Source organism: Amblyomma mixtum, chromosome 7, assembly GCF_055824585.1.
Source record: "Amblyomma mixtum isolate Tamu chromosome 7, ASM5582458v1, whole genome shotgun sequence".
In the NCBI taxonomy this organism is placed as follows: Eukaryota; Metazoa; Arthropoda; class Arachnida; order Ixodida; family Ixodidae; genus Amblyomma; species Amblyomma mixtum.
This window is the reverse complement of record NC_143018.1, coordinates 15461672-15474286: the sequence shown is the minus strand read 5'-3', so window position 1 is coordinate 15474286 and position 12615 is coordinate 15461672. Positions and strand designations below refer to the sequence as shown.

The 12615-nt window shown below is 48.0% G+C and overlaps 1 protein-coding gene across 1 annotated transcript in view; it reads left to right on the top strand.

Moving 5' to 3' along the window:
* The first annotated feature begins 487 nt into the window (after positions 1-487).
* Positions 488-12615, top strand: part of LOC149335096 (uncharacterized) — a 223225-nt gene continuing 211097 nt past the window's right edge. Inside the window, exon 1 of the mRNA XM_089553741.1 lies at positions 488-2099. Coding sequence (XP_089409867.1) covers positions 546-1904 — 1359 coding nt within the window. The 5' untranslated portion in view covers positions 488-545 and the 3' untranslated portion in view covers positions 1905-2099. The remainder of the gene's footprint in view (positions 2100-12615) is intronic.

Sequence of the window (12615 nt, the reverse complement as noted above, 5' to 3'; positions counted from 1 at the left end):
ATCCGGCCGGCCCGCGGCTTCGCATCCCGGCTGGCGAGCGGTGCGCATGCTCAATGCCCCAAAGGCGAAAAGGAAGTGCGGGAGGAAGCAAGGAAGGAAGGGAGAAGGCGGCGGCCCTGCCCAGGAGGCAGCCGCGGTCTCCGAACTAGCCAGTAGCGAGGCCCTTTCTCAGCGCAGATCGTTCGGCTCAAAACAGTGTGCTTCTTTAGGCCAAACACTGGGCACTCCGCTGCTAAGGCGCCCTCTGCTGATTTTAAAACGCACTAAAATCGGCAGTTTCACGGGTTAGTGAAGGTAGGAAGTGCCTCGCCGATCGATGACAGGATGGGGCGACCAGCGCGGGAGTTGCGAGGCGGACGGGGTTCTCGCCGGAGACCCGGGGAGGGGTGCGCAGCGCAGCGTTTCTCTCGACAGCAGGGGCGCATGGCGTCGGCGGCGGGGTATAAAACGGCGCCGTCCCGCAGGGCCCGGCCCGGTGCCAGTGCGCGGTCGGGCGGCAGGGCCGCCGTGACCCCGTCCTCGGACGTCGGCGCCGGACTGCCGGGATGAATAGCGCGGCGGTCATCGGGCGCCAGCTACGCCAACAGAACACGGGGCGCGCGGGAGCGGCCGGGGCCTCGTCGCTGACGGCGGCCTCGGCGCGCGCTCGCGCCCCGTCCCACTGCAACCTGATCCCGGCGCAGACCCAGCAGCTGCAGCAGCAGCAGCAGCAGGCGCACGCCGCCTCCGCGGGGGCGGCGGCGTCTCAGGAGAACAAGGACGAGTCTCCGGCCACCCGGTGGACTTGGAGCTGCGTCTGGGAGGCATGCAAGGCACTCTCGGGGGGCATCTTTCTTTTGGCCCTGGGCACGGCCATGTGCGTGGTGGGCTTTTTCGCCGAAGATTTGGCCACGTCGCCCGTGCCACGCCAAGGCAACGCCACCGCCGCGTCGGACGGTACGACCACGTCGGACGGCGAGGTGGCCACGACGCTTGTGGTGGACCGAACCCGCGAGTACCACCTGCACAACCTGTCGTTCGCGGGGCCGGCCATCATGGGCCTGGGCGGCATCTTCATCGTGGCCGCGTGCGTGCTCACCTTCGAGGCCAAGGAGCGGCCCCACCACCAGCGCGTCGTGCCCGTGGACGAGAAGAGGCCCTCCGCCGCAGAGGTACTCATCCCGGTGCTGGCCAAGACGCCCCAAGGCACTCACCTCACCGTGCCGGCCGTCTGGACCACGGCCGGAGGCGACCCGGGGCCCTCGGAGCCGCCCCGGACGCTCGTGCTCCCTCCCCCGCCCAAGGGCTCCAACACGACGACGACGACGTCGTCGCGCAGCAGCGCAACGACGAGCGGCGCCAAGCGAGGCAAGAGGGGCAGCCTGGCCGGCGCCAGCAGCGGCAGCGGGAGCAGCTCGGTCATCGCTGCCGCCACGCGAGGAGGTGGGACGAAGACGGCCCGCACGTCGCTCTCGTCCACCACCACGTTCCTGCTGAGCCCGCGCTACGAAGAACAGTTCCTGCCGTCGCCCGCGGACCTGCAGATCCAGGACCCGGACGGCTGCGACACGCCGGCCGACGAGTCGCTCTCCTCAGTGAGCATCGAACTCTACGCGCGATACACGAGGATGGCGTCCCCGCGCCTCTTCGCGTCCGTCGAGAGCGACGGGCTCTCGGACTCTGACGACGACGACGCGGCGACGCCCGGCGCCTACGCGCCCGCAGGGGCCTTCGAAGACCAGGTGGTTCCGTTGCTGGGACGGTGCAGCCCGCAGGACTTGGTCTACCTGCCTCCGCCGCCGTCGGCGCGCTCCGGCGGCTCCAAGAGGTTCCCGCTTCTGCGCCAGTCGGCGTCCAACGCCGCCGACGGCTGCAGCCGCGGACTCAACGGCAGGGCTTCCGCCGACGAGATGGTGCCCAGCTAGGAGCGCGCTTGTAACGCTGACCCGGTCTTCGGCCGCCCCGCGTGGGCGCCGCCGAGTGTTTTCAGCCGTACCCCTCCGCCGCCCGTCTCTCGACCGGTCACAAGCCGCACTCCGGCGCTTGTCTCTCGTTTCCGCCGTGGATCCGTCTCCTCGAAGGATGTCCCGCCTTCACGCACCGAGGACGCACGCTCAAAGGTCAGTGCCGCCGGGGAGTTCTATCAACGGGGTACTGATGTAGAACATGGTTGTCGCAGCTGACCAGCGCTGCCAAGCGCCCATGTCGGCGTCGAGGGGCTTCCTTCGAATGACGAGTAAGGAAGATTTAGACAACGGTTGCGTCAGAGAGAGTTTCTTCTTTTCATTATCCGATGATGTGGCGCGCGCGACTAACAGGAAGTTTCGAAATCCAAACACGACCAGTTGTTCGGAGGACTGGTGTTCCGCAAGAGCGTGATTCAGACTTCTCACCACAGTGGATATCTCTGTCGCGTAACAACACATAATTCAAGTCTGACTTGCTTGTTTCCGGCACAAAACCGTACACTGCCTTAATAGTCTCAGAGACAGAAATAGACGGAAAAGGAAAGTAGCCGGAATTAACATAAAAACCATCCCAGTTGCCGTCCCCTAAAAGGTTTGCTTTCAATGTGTATGAAGGTAAAACGAGATTTGTCGCTCGGGCAGAGTAGGAGAAGTTGGGTATGATGTGAGACTCCAAAAAAAATAGACGGGCTAATAAGATCACAGGTATTGTTCTAGAGGGCGTTACTGCATGAGAGGGAATTAGTTTGCAGCTTAAAAAAATTCTGGACGGTAAGGAGAAACCAGTGTTTGCCTTGTGTCCGTGTATAGAGACCACTGGAGCTCTGAAAGTATTAAGGGAAAGATACAGCCGATTACGCACGTGAAGGCTGCTATCCTGCCGAAGATCTCAAGGAAGTAAAGATCTCAGTGAAAGGTATCGCTGAGTAAAGTTTCACTTAAACTGACTGCAGAAGTCAAGTGGCCTCAAAAAATGTTCCTTGTCATATGATCACTACTTTGATGGATAGTGACATCCGTTCTGTAACCACCGTACCAATATTTTACGCGTCCACTAACTCTGTAACTAACTTTACTGTGTCAAACTATTCTCTAGTGGAAAGAACCTACAGCTGAAACTCCGTCACATCGACTACATTACATTTTTACTGACCCATTGCGGTCACCAAACGAGAATTGGTTCCTCATTACGCTGAAATAGTTTTTAATGCTACATTGATGATCTTCCTTATTGACTGCGTAAGTAAGTATTTCACTCTGATTCTGAGTTAGTTTTGCTGGACTATGTGAAATACAGGCGAATAACTAATTTAGATAAAAACTACAATTGTCTGCTTTTACGGCCATGGGCTTGCTCATGGCGATCTGCTCTGACTGAGAATCAGTGAGCACAAGGAAAAATCTGTATTACTATACCGATCCTGTTTTAGGGACGACAATATAAGGTATTACTCAGGCATGAACTGCACTAGACCAATTTTGCGAGTAATGGCACCCTTTGAGCTATGAACGCTATGAACGTCTCATATCGTTCACTTGGCAGTGAATGATCCTACAATGCACAGAACGTTTCTTCCCCACAGGGTTTTCCCATTTCTAAGTGGGGTCTTTGGGGTTTATGTGGGGAATATATGAGATTCATTAATAAATGTCTGGGCTAGTAAATGAAATGAATAAAAAATGAGAGCTTTCCTTAGGCGCGCAAAGCTTTTAAACGACCTTTCGAGAGGAATCGAGAAACGAGCTTCGACCTAAAGAATGGCCGCAGCCAGAAAATATCCTTAACTGGGCGAGCAGTACTTTTTGAGGACTCAAACCGAACCATGATAATCATACAGTTTGGTTGGTGGCTTTCCTAAACAATTTGATTACACATAGCTGGCCGACAGGAAATAAGTGAGAAAAATTGAATTATTTCTTTTTCGTCTTTCTCAGAGATGGTCGAATATGCGAACGATTCGACATGCAAATCAAACAATTCTTTATTCGACTTTCGCTTCAGCTCGATCTCAAAGATTCGACCGTGTCGAATAATTCGACTTTGTCAAAGACTTCGCTACTTCGGGTGAAGGCGTGCAGCAGTGAAAACTCACCCATTAATTCATGCGTTTATTCAACTGATTCTTGAAAAACCCAATCGAACGTCTCTGGAGCCTGACTGAAGAGGTGGCAAGCGGTCGAGCGCGTAAGACGCAGCACAGGTAACAAGGGGACTACGAGATTCGCTGCACCATAGGAAGTGAGAACTTAGCTAAATCTTTGCTTCCGGGAAAAGCATGGACGCTGTCCAACTCAGCTGTTTTTGAGCTGGTAATTCTCACCGTTAGAACTTAGAATTAATAGCCGTTGTAATTTGTAGTGCGACTAGTATTGCAGTTATTATACTAGTCATTACGGATAAACTTATCACGTTGTGCTGCAGCGTTCATTTCTCCTTTGTATTACTCGTCGAGTGGAACAGTTAATTTCAAATTAGCATCGACCCTAAACATCAGTATTCGCACATGCATACTTTTTGTTGTTTCTTTCGCTTGTCAGTTAACCTATTTGCGGGGTGGGACATTCAAGGACAAAGTGTAGCTCACGCAGCCAGAGACAGCGGTGTAGTGGGAAATGAGTGTGTCGCTCGCGAATGCTGCCACCCCGCCAACTGTCTCGAGTGATCGGCCAGAACTTCCGTCTGCGCCGCATGTACAATAACCGGCTCTCTGAGTGTTCGGCAAAAGTACACAGAGCGCGCCAAATTAATTCACAACGGTGGCTTAACTAACCACAGCGAATGCCTGCAGTTTATGAACAAGCCTGTCATCATGTTGAGTGCCGGCGGTTGCGGACAACCGGTGAAGTTGAAGTCTGGGACATGTGAAGTCTGTGTGCTCGTCTGGCACGACTTGCTAACGATGGTGCCACATTTGTTGGTTTTATTCTGCTCAGAAATTTCTGTGTTGAACCGAACAGGAAATACTGTAAAACTGATTCGTGCATTACATAACTACTGGGCATTTAGTGTTGGGTAACAACCAACGGGTACGAGGTTGCATCCTCAACTCACAGAGTTAGGACAGCGACCGGGACACAGGTTGCACAATAAAGTTTCTCTCTCTCTCTAATAACAAGCGTTGAACTCTGCTACCTACTGTAACCACGGATCTGTTAAAATAATCGCCTTTTCCATTAGAATCTAGAGCACCAAAGTTATTTCACGAACTTATTTCATTGTCACGTACTGAAATTAGGTCGCAATGATCTCAATTTCGGGATCATTTAACCTTTCACATGATTGGTTTTATGTTCTTCAACTGAATCTACCTGAGTTGGGACATAAATGCAGAGGAAAATCATGAAGCAGTAAGGAAGAAACACCCTGAAAAGCTGACAATCGCTGCACTTACGACTCTTTTATTGCACAAATGAATAGTGAATTATAAAGACCACCGTCACGTATGCGCGCACAGAATACAGAAAGAAAGAAAGGCAAGCGACAGCTGTAAACCTGGATCGGACACATCTTACCTTGTAGCAGAGAGAAGGTCGTATTCTTCCTATACAAGGAAATCGAAGCATCGCTTGCGCAATTATTACGCCTTTACCTTATGCGATACGTTTCCTGAAGTGCACATGCGGTTTGATATTCTGTTGTGCCTAGTACATTTGCACTGCCAAATGCGGTAAACACTTCTTGCAGGAGCTGCAATGCTCAACCAAACGCACTTTTTGTTTGCTCTTTAAATTTCGTTCACTATTTCTTAGCCGGTCGTTAAAGAATCTCCCAGTTTGGCCGGCATAACCTTTTCCGCACGACAATGGTATCTCGTACACCACTCCTGACTGGCACTGCACATAGGGCCTGGTATGCTTTTTTCCCCATCCACCTTTCGTAATCTCCTTGCCGGAGATACGAGGGCATAGCTGGGCGAGCTTTAACGAAGCCGAAAAAAACGAGCGGCACTCACAAACCAACTTGCAACCTTCTTCAAGTTATGCGAAACTTTGTGCAGGTAGGGGGGAAGTTTCAGTCGCAAGGTCCTTTCACTTTCCCTCGTGTCCAGGCTTACTGTGCGCTTCTTCACTTTTTTTCAGGAGGGCCTCAGTAACAGCAGTCACGACCGACTGAGGGTAATCCGAAACCACATCCCTAGCAATTGGTAATTAAAGCTCGCCTTAGTTTCATGTCTGCAAAATTTCTCGCGCGATGATTCCAGGCACAAGACCACTATGCCCATTTTTATAACTTTTCAACGTGCAGAATCATAAGGCAATAGTTGTTTTCTCACATGCAGGGCTGCACGCGTATTCGCGATGTAGCCTTTATATTTCACGATGCCTTGGTGCAATAAATCACTCGTGAGTGCAGTGACTGTCTAGGTGTGTGGGTGATTCTTTCTTATGTGTTCATGATTTTTCGCGCTGCAGGTATGTCCTATGGAAGTAACCAACTTTCCTAAAAGCTGACTTTACTGAAACTAGCTGAGTCGTAAACGAATTTTCCCCCCCCCCATTTTCGTAAAAACCCTCCGTGTGGTAGTTGGTGGCGCTGAATAACGACCACAAATTTTTTTTCTGCAGTGTTTGCATTTTCTGAGCAGTACTGTGTCTTCCGGGATTTTATTTCATACAAGCGGAACCAATCCAACAACCGAGCGACACAGGCGTTTTGGAACGCCGCAACAGCCTATATGAATGCCTGCTTTTAAGATATGTTTCTACATAAAAATTTTGCTTACATTATATATAAGCGCACTTTTTGTCGGTACTGGAAAAAAAATCCAAAACGTTGACTTGAATGCCTTTATATATGTGTAGAAAGTTTATGAATTTTAGGGCGACATAACAACAGCGCTTTTGTACGATGTGTTCTGCAGCGCAATACAAATCCCGGGTAAGCGTGGTTAGAAGGTCGCGTAGTCTAGAATTTTGAACACAACAAAGCGGAGGAGTTTAGTTTATTAAGAATTCGGGCACAGTTTTATTGCAGTACAGCTCCACGATACGTCACTAGCACCCTGTTATTGCTTTTTCTTGACCTATATTTGCCCAGTTTCAGAGTTAGAGCTGACAAGCCAACTAACCGTACATCGCGCACTTTCATGCATACGATAGTGGCTTGTGAAATAGTGAGCGCATTTCTTCAATGCTCTTTTCACACAAGTAGTGTTTCTTGTAGACCATGCCCATTTGCATATTTCATTTGCCATCGAAAGAATGTTTACAGTTTTGGTTTATTTTTGCACACGGGGTACTCTGCTCCTTGTGGAACATTTATCTTTTGCTAACGTCCTTGCATGGGTACTTGTGCATGTTCCGTAGAATCCCTTCGCCCATGCAACGAGTGCAGCGACAAGTGATGTGCCGATGCCTTTCTCCACTCCTACTTTCACCCCTGATTCAGTCAATGTTTTCACGGCCAAAAGCAGGATCTCGCAGATATTGCACGTCGCAGCCTCGGCATCTCAGAGGATTAGCCTTGGTGCCGCTGTCTCTCAGCGTGTTCTAACTTTTCGTCCCAAGTTTTCTGCGCCGTAGGCTCTTCTCGAGTTCTCGCACGGCGCCCTCAGTGCGTGGCCGGACTGCACGCTCGACTCAGACGCCTTCCCACCTCGCCTGGACGGAGGAAATCTTTCTAATGGCCGGATTAACCGTTAATGCTTCTTCACTGCCCAGCGCGACTGCGGGGTAGAAGACATTCCGTATGCAGCCTCTGGCGTGCTTTTGCCGGCTTTCTGGCCGACCATCCTACTTGCGTATGTGCAGAAAGAAAAGTGAGAATATAAAAGACAAAAAGAGGCAAGCCTTCTCAGGACTTGGAAGAGCTTAAGACCCAAATGGGAGTCTCATCTGCAGCCTCATGATCTCGGAAAGAAGAGCTCGAATTAAAGGCCGGGTATAATTTCAGGCCAAGTTTATTGCCCGGCGGTTTGCTTTATTCGGTTTTGCTTAAGTGATAGCTTTGCGGGTATATTTAACTGATGCTCCGCGCGATGTTTTGAGAGTGTGCTGAATGTATGACATTACACCTTCCGTTCAACTAGAATAAAAGTCAGAAAAAAAGCTAAGCTTACTTTCATTGCTCCTTTAAAAGCAAATGGACATGTTCGGAGCACACGTGGAATGCCCATAATCCATTCCTTTCACGTATGAGAAATGTACTAGAAATGTTCGCAACGAATGCTCGGGAGCTAGAGTCCTCCTAAGTGGGAGATAGAGAAACGCCAATAAGAAAGGGGATCAGCAACGGAGACATCACCGCTTCGTTTTATTCACTGCATGATGAGCCAGAAATGCTTACGATGTTCCATTACTAGGAGCAAGGTTGGCAGTGATTATCACCGCAGATTTGCTGATAAAGCTATCTTGCTAGGTACCTTAGGGTAAGAATCCACGAATGAGGGCCACCAGCGGGCTTCAAAGTCATTCTCTAAGAAAGTAACGCTCAACGATACAAGAAGGGAACAGCAGTTTACGAGAAGTAGTGACGCATAGGACGATGCAAGGGAGCAAGTCTCCAGACCAATAAGATATAGCAAATACGTAGCTTGAGAAATAAGTTACCAGAACAATAAGAATGGGTTCAAGTGCGTTGGACAGGCACTCTCGACTTATAAACAGCAGGTGGACGCACAAGTGTTGTGAATGGGGCTTGTTGGTTACCGTACAACTTTTCGTTTGTTTTTCTCTTTTCAAAAGGAGACACCACTACTCGTGGTGTCCACTCGTGGTGTCTACACGACTACGCGTTGTGTCTTTTTACCTTGCTCCGTCCATTGCGTGGTTTCAAATGTGAAGGTGTACGATATACCTTAAAAGAATGTTTGCTACTGCTGCACCCTGCTAGTAACAAACACGGACTAAAATATGGAGGCTAATATCATGCCTTGAAATAACACTAATAGACTGAGAAGCTTCATGAGAAGGAAACGCAGAGACATATGCCTGATCAGCCATTCTTTTAGATTGAATACAGTGCAGTAGACTATAAAAATAAAAACAAAAGTAATATGGGAACGCTACGAGACAAGAAAATAGTTTTGTTGGTGGTAGTACGACAACAACTTAAAATGTACGATACATTGCTACACACCTTCGAATAAAAACTTCAAAATGACACGCACATTTTTCAACGTAATGAAACAGTCACATCAGTTTTGAAAAATGACCTGTCACGATGTGTGATATTCGGCGCATAAGCACGCAGTAAACTCACTTTGATGAACATGATGTGATGTGGAAACACGTTAGCTGAACTGAAGCCCCTACATTAATTAGGAAGTGGCCGAGAAAAACTTCATTGTTTCTTGTTATTTTCGGCAATGGCAAAGCCTAGAAATCTTGCTGAGCGACTGTGGGCGGCGTAAAATTAATGAGACACGTCTTCAGACTTCTAGAAAAAAAAAGTGTGACGAGTGAACGCCTCAAGCTGCCGAACGAGGACGGCTGTTAACACGAGCAAGATGGAAAAAAAAGAAAATGAAAGAAGAGAACGCTAATTGTTAAGAGGGAAAGAAAAACACTCCTAACTCTACAATTTCTGACTAACGAACTTTGGCCGGTCCTCCGAGGAACACAGCGTCTGAATTTCCCATCGCCATATAGGATGAGGAGGGAGCGCGGTAGGCAAGAACACAAAACGAACTAACAAACGTTTGCTCAGAGGCGTGGAAATAATTACTCTTGAGCACACCTCTGCCGCTGTCACGGTGTACGTCAGTGTATGGATTCCCACGCACAAATAAAACAAAAGAAAACGTTGTATACCCTCTTCCGGGTCACCGTTTAGGCAGCGCTCCTGAACTTCGTTCCCGTTTTCTCCCTATTTTCGCGCCTTCGCAAACACAACGCAGTCCCGGCTTTCTTAACAGCATTCCTTGCGTGGGCGGCGTCGGGCTCTTCAAACAACCTCCAGCAGCCCCTGTCCTTTGCAGTCCTCACTCCTGGTCACCTCTCCTTCCTCCCTCTCCCCCCTCCCCCCTCCCTTTCACATCACGCACAGTGCAAAACTTAACTTCTGGATTCCCCATATATTCTTTTTATCCCCTTTAATTGTCTCCTCTACTCTGACCTAAAATGGTCACTTCCTTTGTTCTGAGACAGAAGGTTGTCTCTACTCTCACCCCGTGTTCCGCACAGACTCCTTCTCAGTCTATTCGTAGAAACTTAAGCGCCCGTACTGGCTGGCGTGAGACTTCACAACAATACGCTCGGGTCTGGTCTCCAAAGCTTTGTCTCGTGCGACGAAGAGTCCCTAATCATTGTTGATGCCGCTCGTGAAGGTGTATTGTTAAAAGCGGGAGCAGAGCTGAGTCATAGTTTCGCTTTGTTTGAAAGAATGAAGCCATATGAACCTTTAGTGAGCCCGGATGCCAGGGAACTTATCAGCGTTAAAAGGCATCAGTGCAGTTTATTCAAACTCGGTGAAGAGAAAATAAGCATTAGCTATGACGACCGAAAGCAGTCTGTTTCCTTTTTAATGCCAGCACTGCAGACGGAAATAGCAACGCTGACGTTTACGTACGGGCAACTAGAGGACGCTGTAAAGATTCAATGTCTGTACTCTAACACATGCTTGCGCGTTTGTAGTAAAAGAAAATAATAATGATGAGTACAGTTACGCTGAAAAGAAGTGCCCGACCAAGCAGCAAAACTTAACCGTCGCTACGAAGAATTAGCCGAGATTTTCGTCAATAGCAGTCACGCTTGTCATTTTACATGGAGTGAATTTGCAGCTTGCTTTCGAATTTTCGCTCAAGATACTGCCCACAGCAGTGGTGGTTGTTTTTTTTTTTTTCTGGTTGGTTCATAAGAGTAAATGTTCCTTTTTTTATTTACGAGATCCTGCGCGAGTGGTTTATTTTACTGTTTTAAAAAGCAGTGTGAAGCACAGAACAAAGGGAAAGTCTTGATATATTAGTAGGAAGACGCCGAACAACGGTAAGAACAGCCTTTAAGTTGTTTATCGCAAAAACTCCAAAGCGTGAGCGATCGCTCTTGTAAAAGCAAGAAAGTTTAAGCATTTTTTTCGAGCTGACTTGGAGGAAATTCAGTCACTGGAGGCGAGCATTGCTTTCGCGAATTCCTGCAACTGCAGTTTTAGTAGGCGAGAGACTTTGACGTTAACCAGCGCCCGTGTTTGGAACAGGATCTAAAAGCTAGCGCTCATAGGAGTGAAAAACAAGGAGCAAACCTCCCAGCTTGTTTGTGTGCGCTGACGTGATCATACAAAAGTAGCGCTGCCTTACGCGTAAGAAAATTCCCGCGCATGTATTCTTCCAGCCCAGAGTGCACGTGTACCGCGCGGGTATTGCATGTATACTGGCAAAATTAAGCTAAAAAAAAGCCTTCACGCTCTGGCACCTGGTAATAGATGAAGTAGCTCTGTGGCAAGGGTTCACGACGCTTCAGAGGCAGTGACACCGCTATTTGGAGACAACTCGTGGTTCTTGTGTGCATGTAATTTCATCCCATTTTAACTAGCCGAATTATAAGCTAACAACTAGGAAGCTTGCGTGATGTGAAGCTCATAAGATCGGCATTGTAATTCTCTGCTCTATTGATGACATTGACTGATTTTGCAAGTTATGAAAGCGTTCAGTTCTAGTATATAGCAAAGCCTTGTGTGCAGCGTATAGTGTTTCTCGTCACCCGATTTTTTGAAGAACTCGTCTTATGTTTTTCTGTTTTTGCTACCCTCAAAGCTGCTGAGCTGTGATGCGAAGAGGTCTTAATGAAACGCAGAGTGAAACTAAAAGACAATACGAAACGTTCATTTGTTTACTATTTTTTCTTACCTGCATGTCGGGTGACCTTCGTTGAAAAGAACTGTAGTCTCCACACTTCTGTGGCACCCATTAATTTCATTCGTTGCCTTTGGTCTCCGATATTACTTTGTAAAAGTAAACTTTTCTTTGGAGGAGAAATTCTAGAGGCCTGTGTACTGTGCGATGTCAGTGCACGTTAAAGAACCCCGGGTGGTCAAAATTTCCGGAGCAATCCACTACGGCGTCTCTCATAGCCTGAGTCGCTTTGGGACGTTAAACCCCATAAACCAAACCAAACCAAACCAAACCGAAACTTTCCGACTTTAATATGGAAGAAATTTTAATTACCAATACGCGTTCAGCATGTTATATAGTTTTATTGTTCTTAATAGCTGCAGTCATCAAAAATCCCAAATATATTAAATAGATTGCATATTCGCTTTAAATTCTACGCCCAGTTTCAGCGTTCACTTGGATGTTATAAAAATATTTCTCCGTCGTGCACGATTCACAAACGACAAACATAGCTCAAATCGGTTTCGGGAAATTCTATTTTCAGGCACACTCAATAAACAGCAATCAACTGAAGAAAGCTCGAAACCAAGTGGAGTAATGGAAGAAGATGAAATTGCCCTAATTCAATCTGTGCTTGAAAATTTTCGACTGTTGAAAATTATGAATCTGGGGTCTAGAGTTGAAATATATATTACATATATACTTAATAATGAGATGATATAACTAATTATTTGTAACTAAAACCGTATTCTTCTGTTTTCTGCTTTTATGCTTCTGGTTTTCAATTGTTTTCACTATACGCTGCATGCCATTATTATCTTCTATTTACGTGTTGGAAAAGAGGGATGCGGTAACTCCCTCAGAACAATTTTTCCCTAATCTTCCTCACCACATGCTTTATC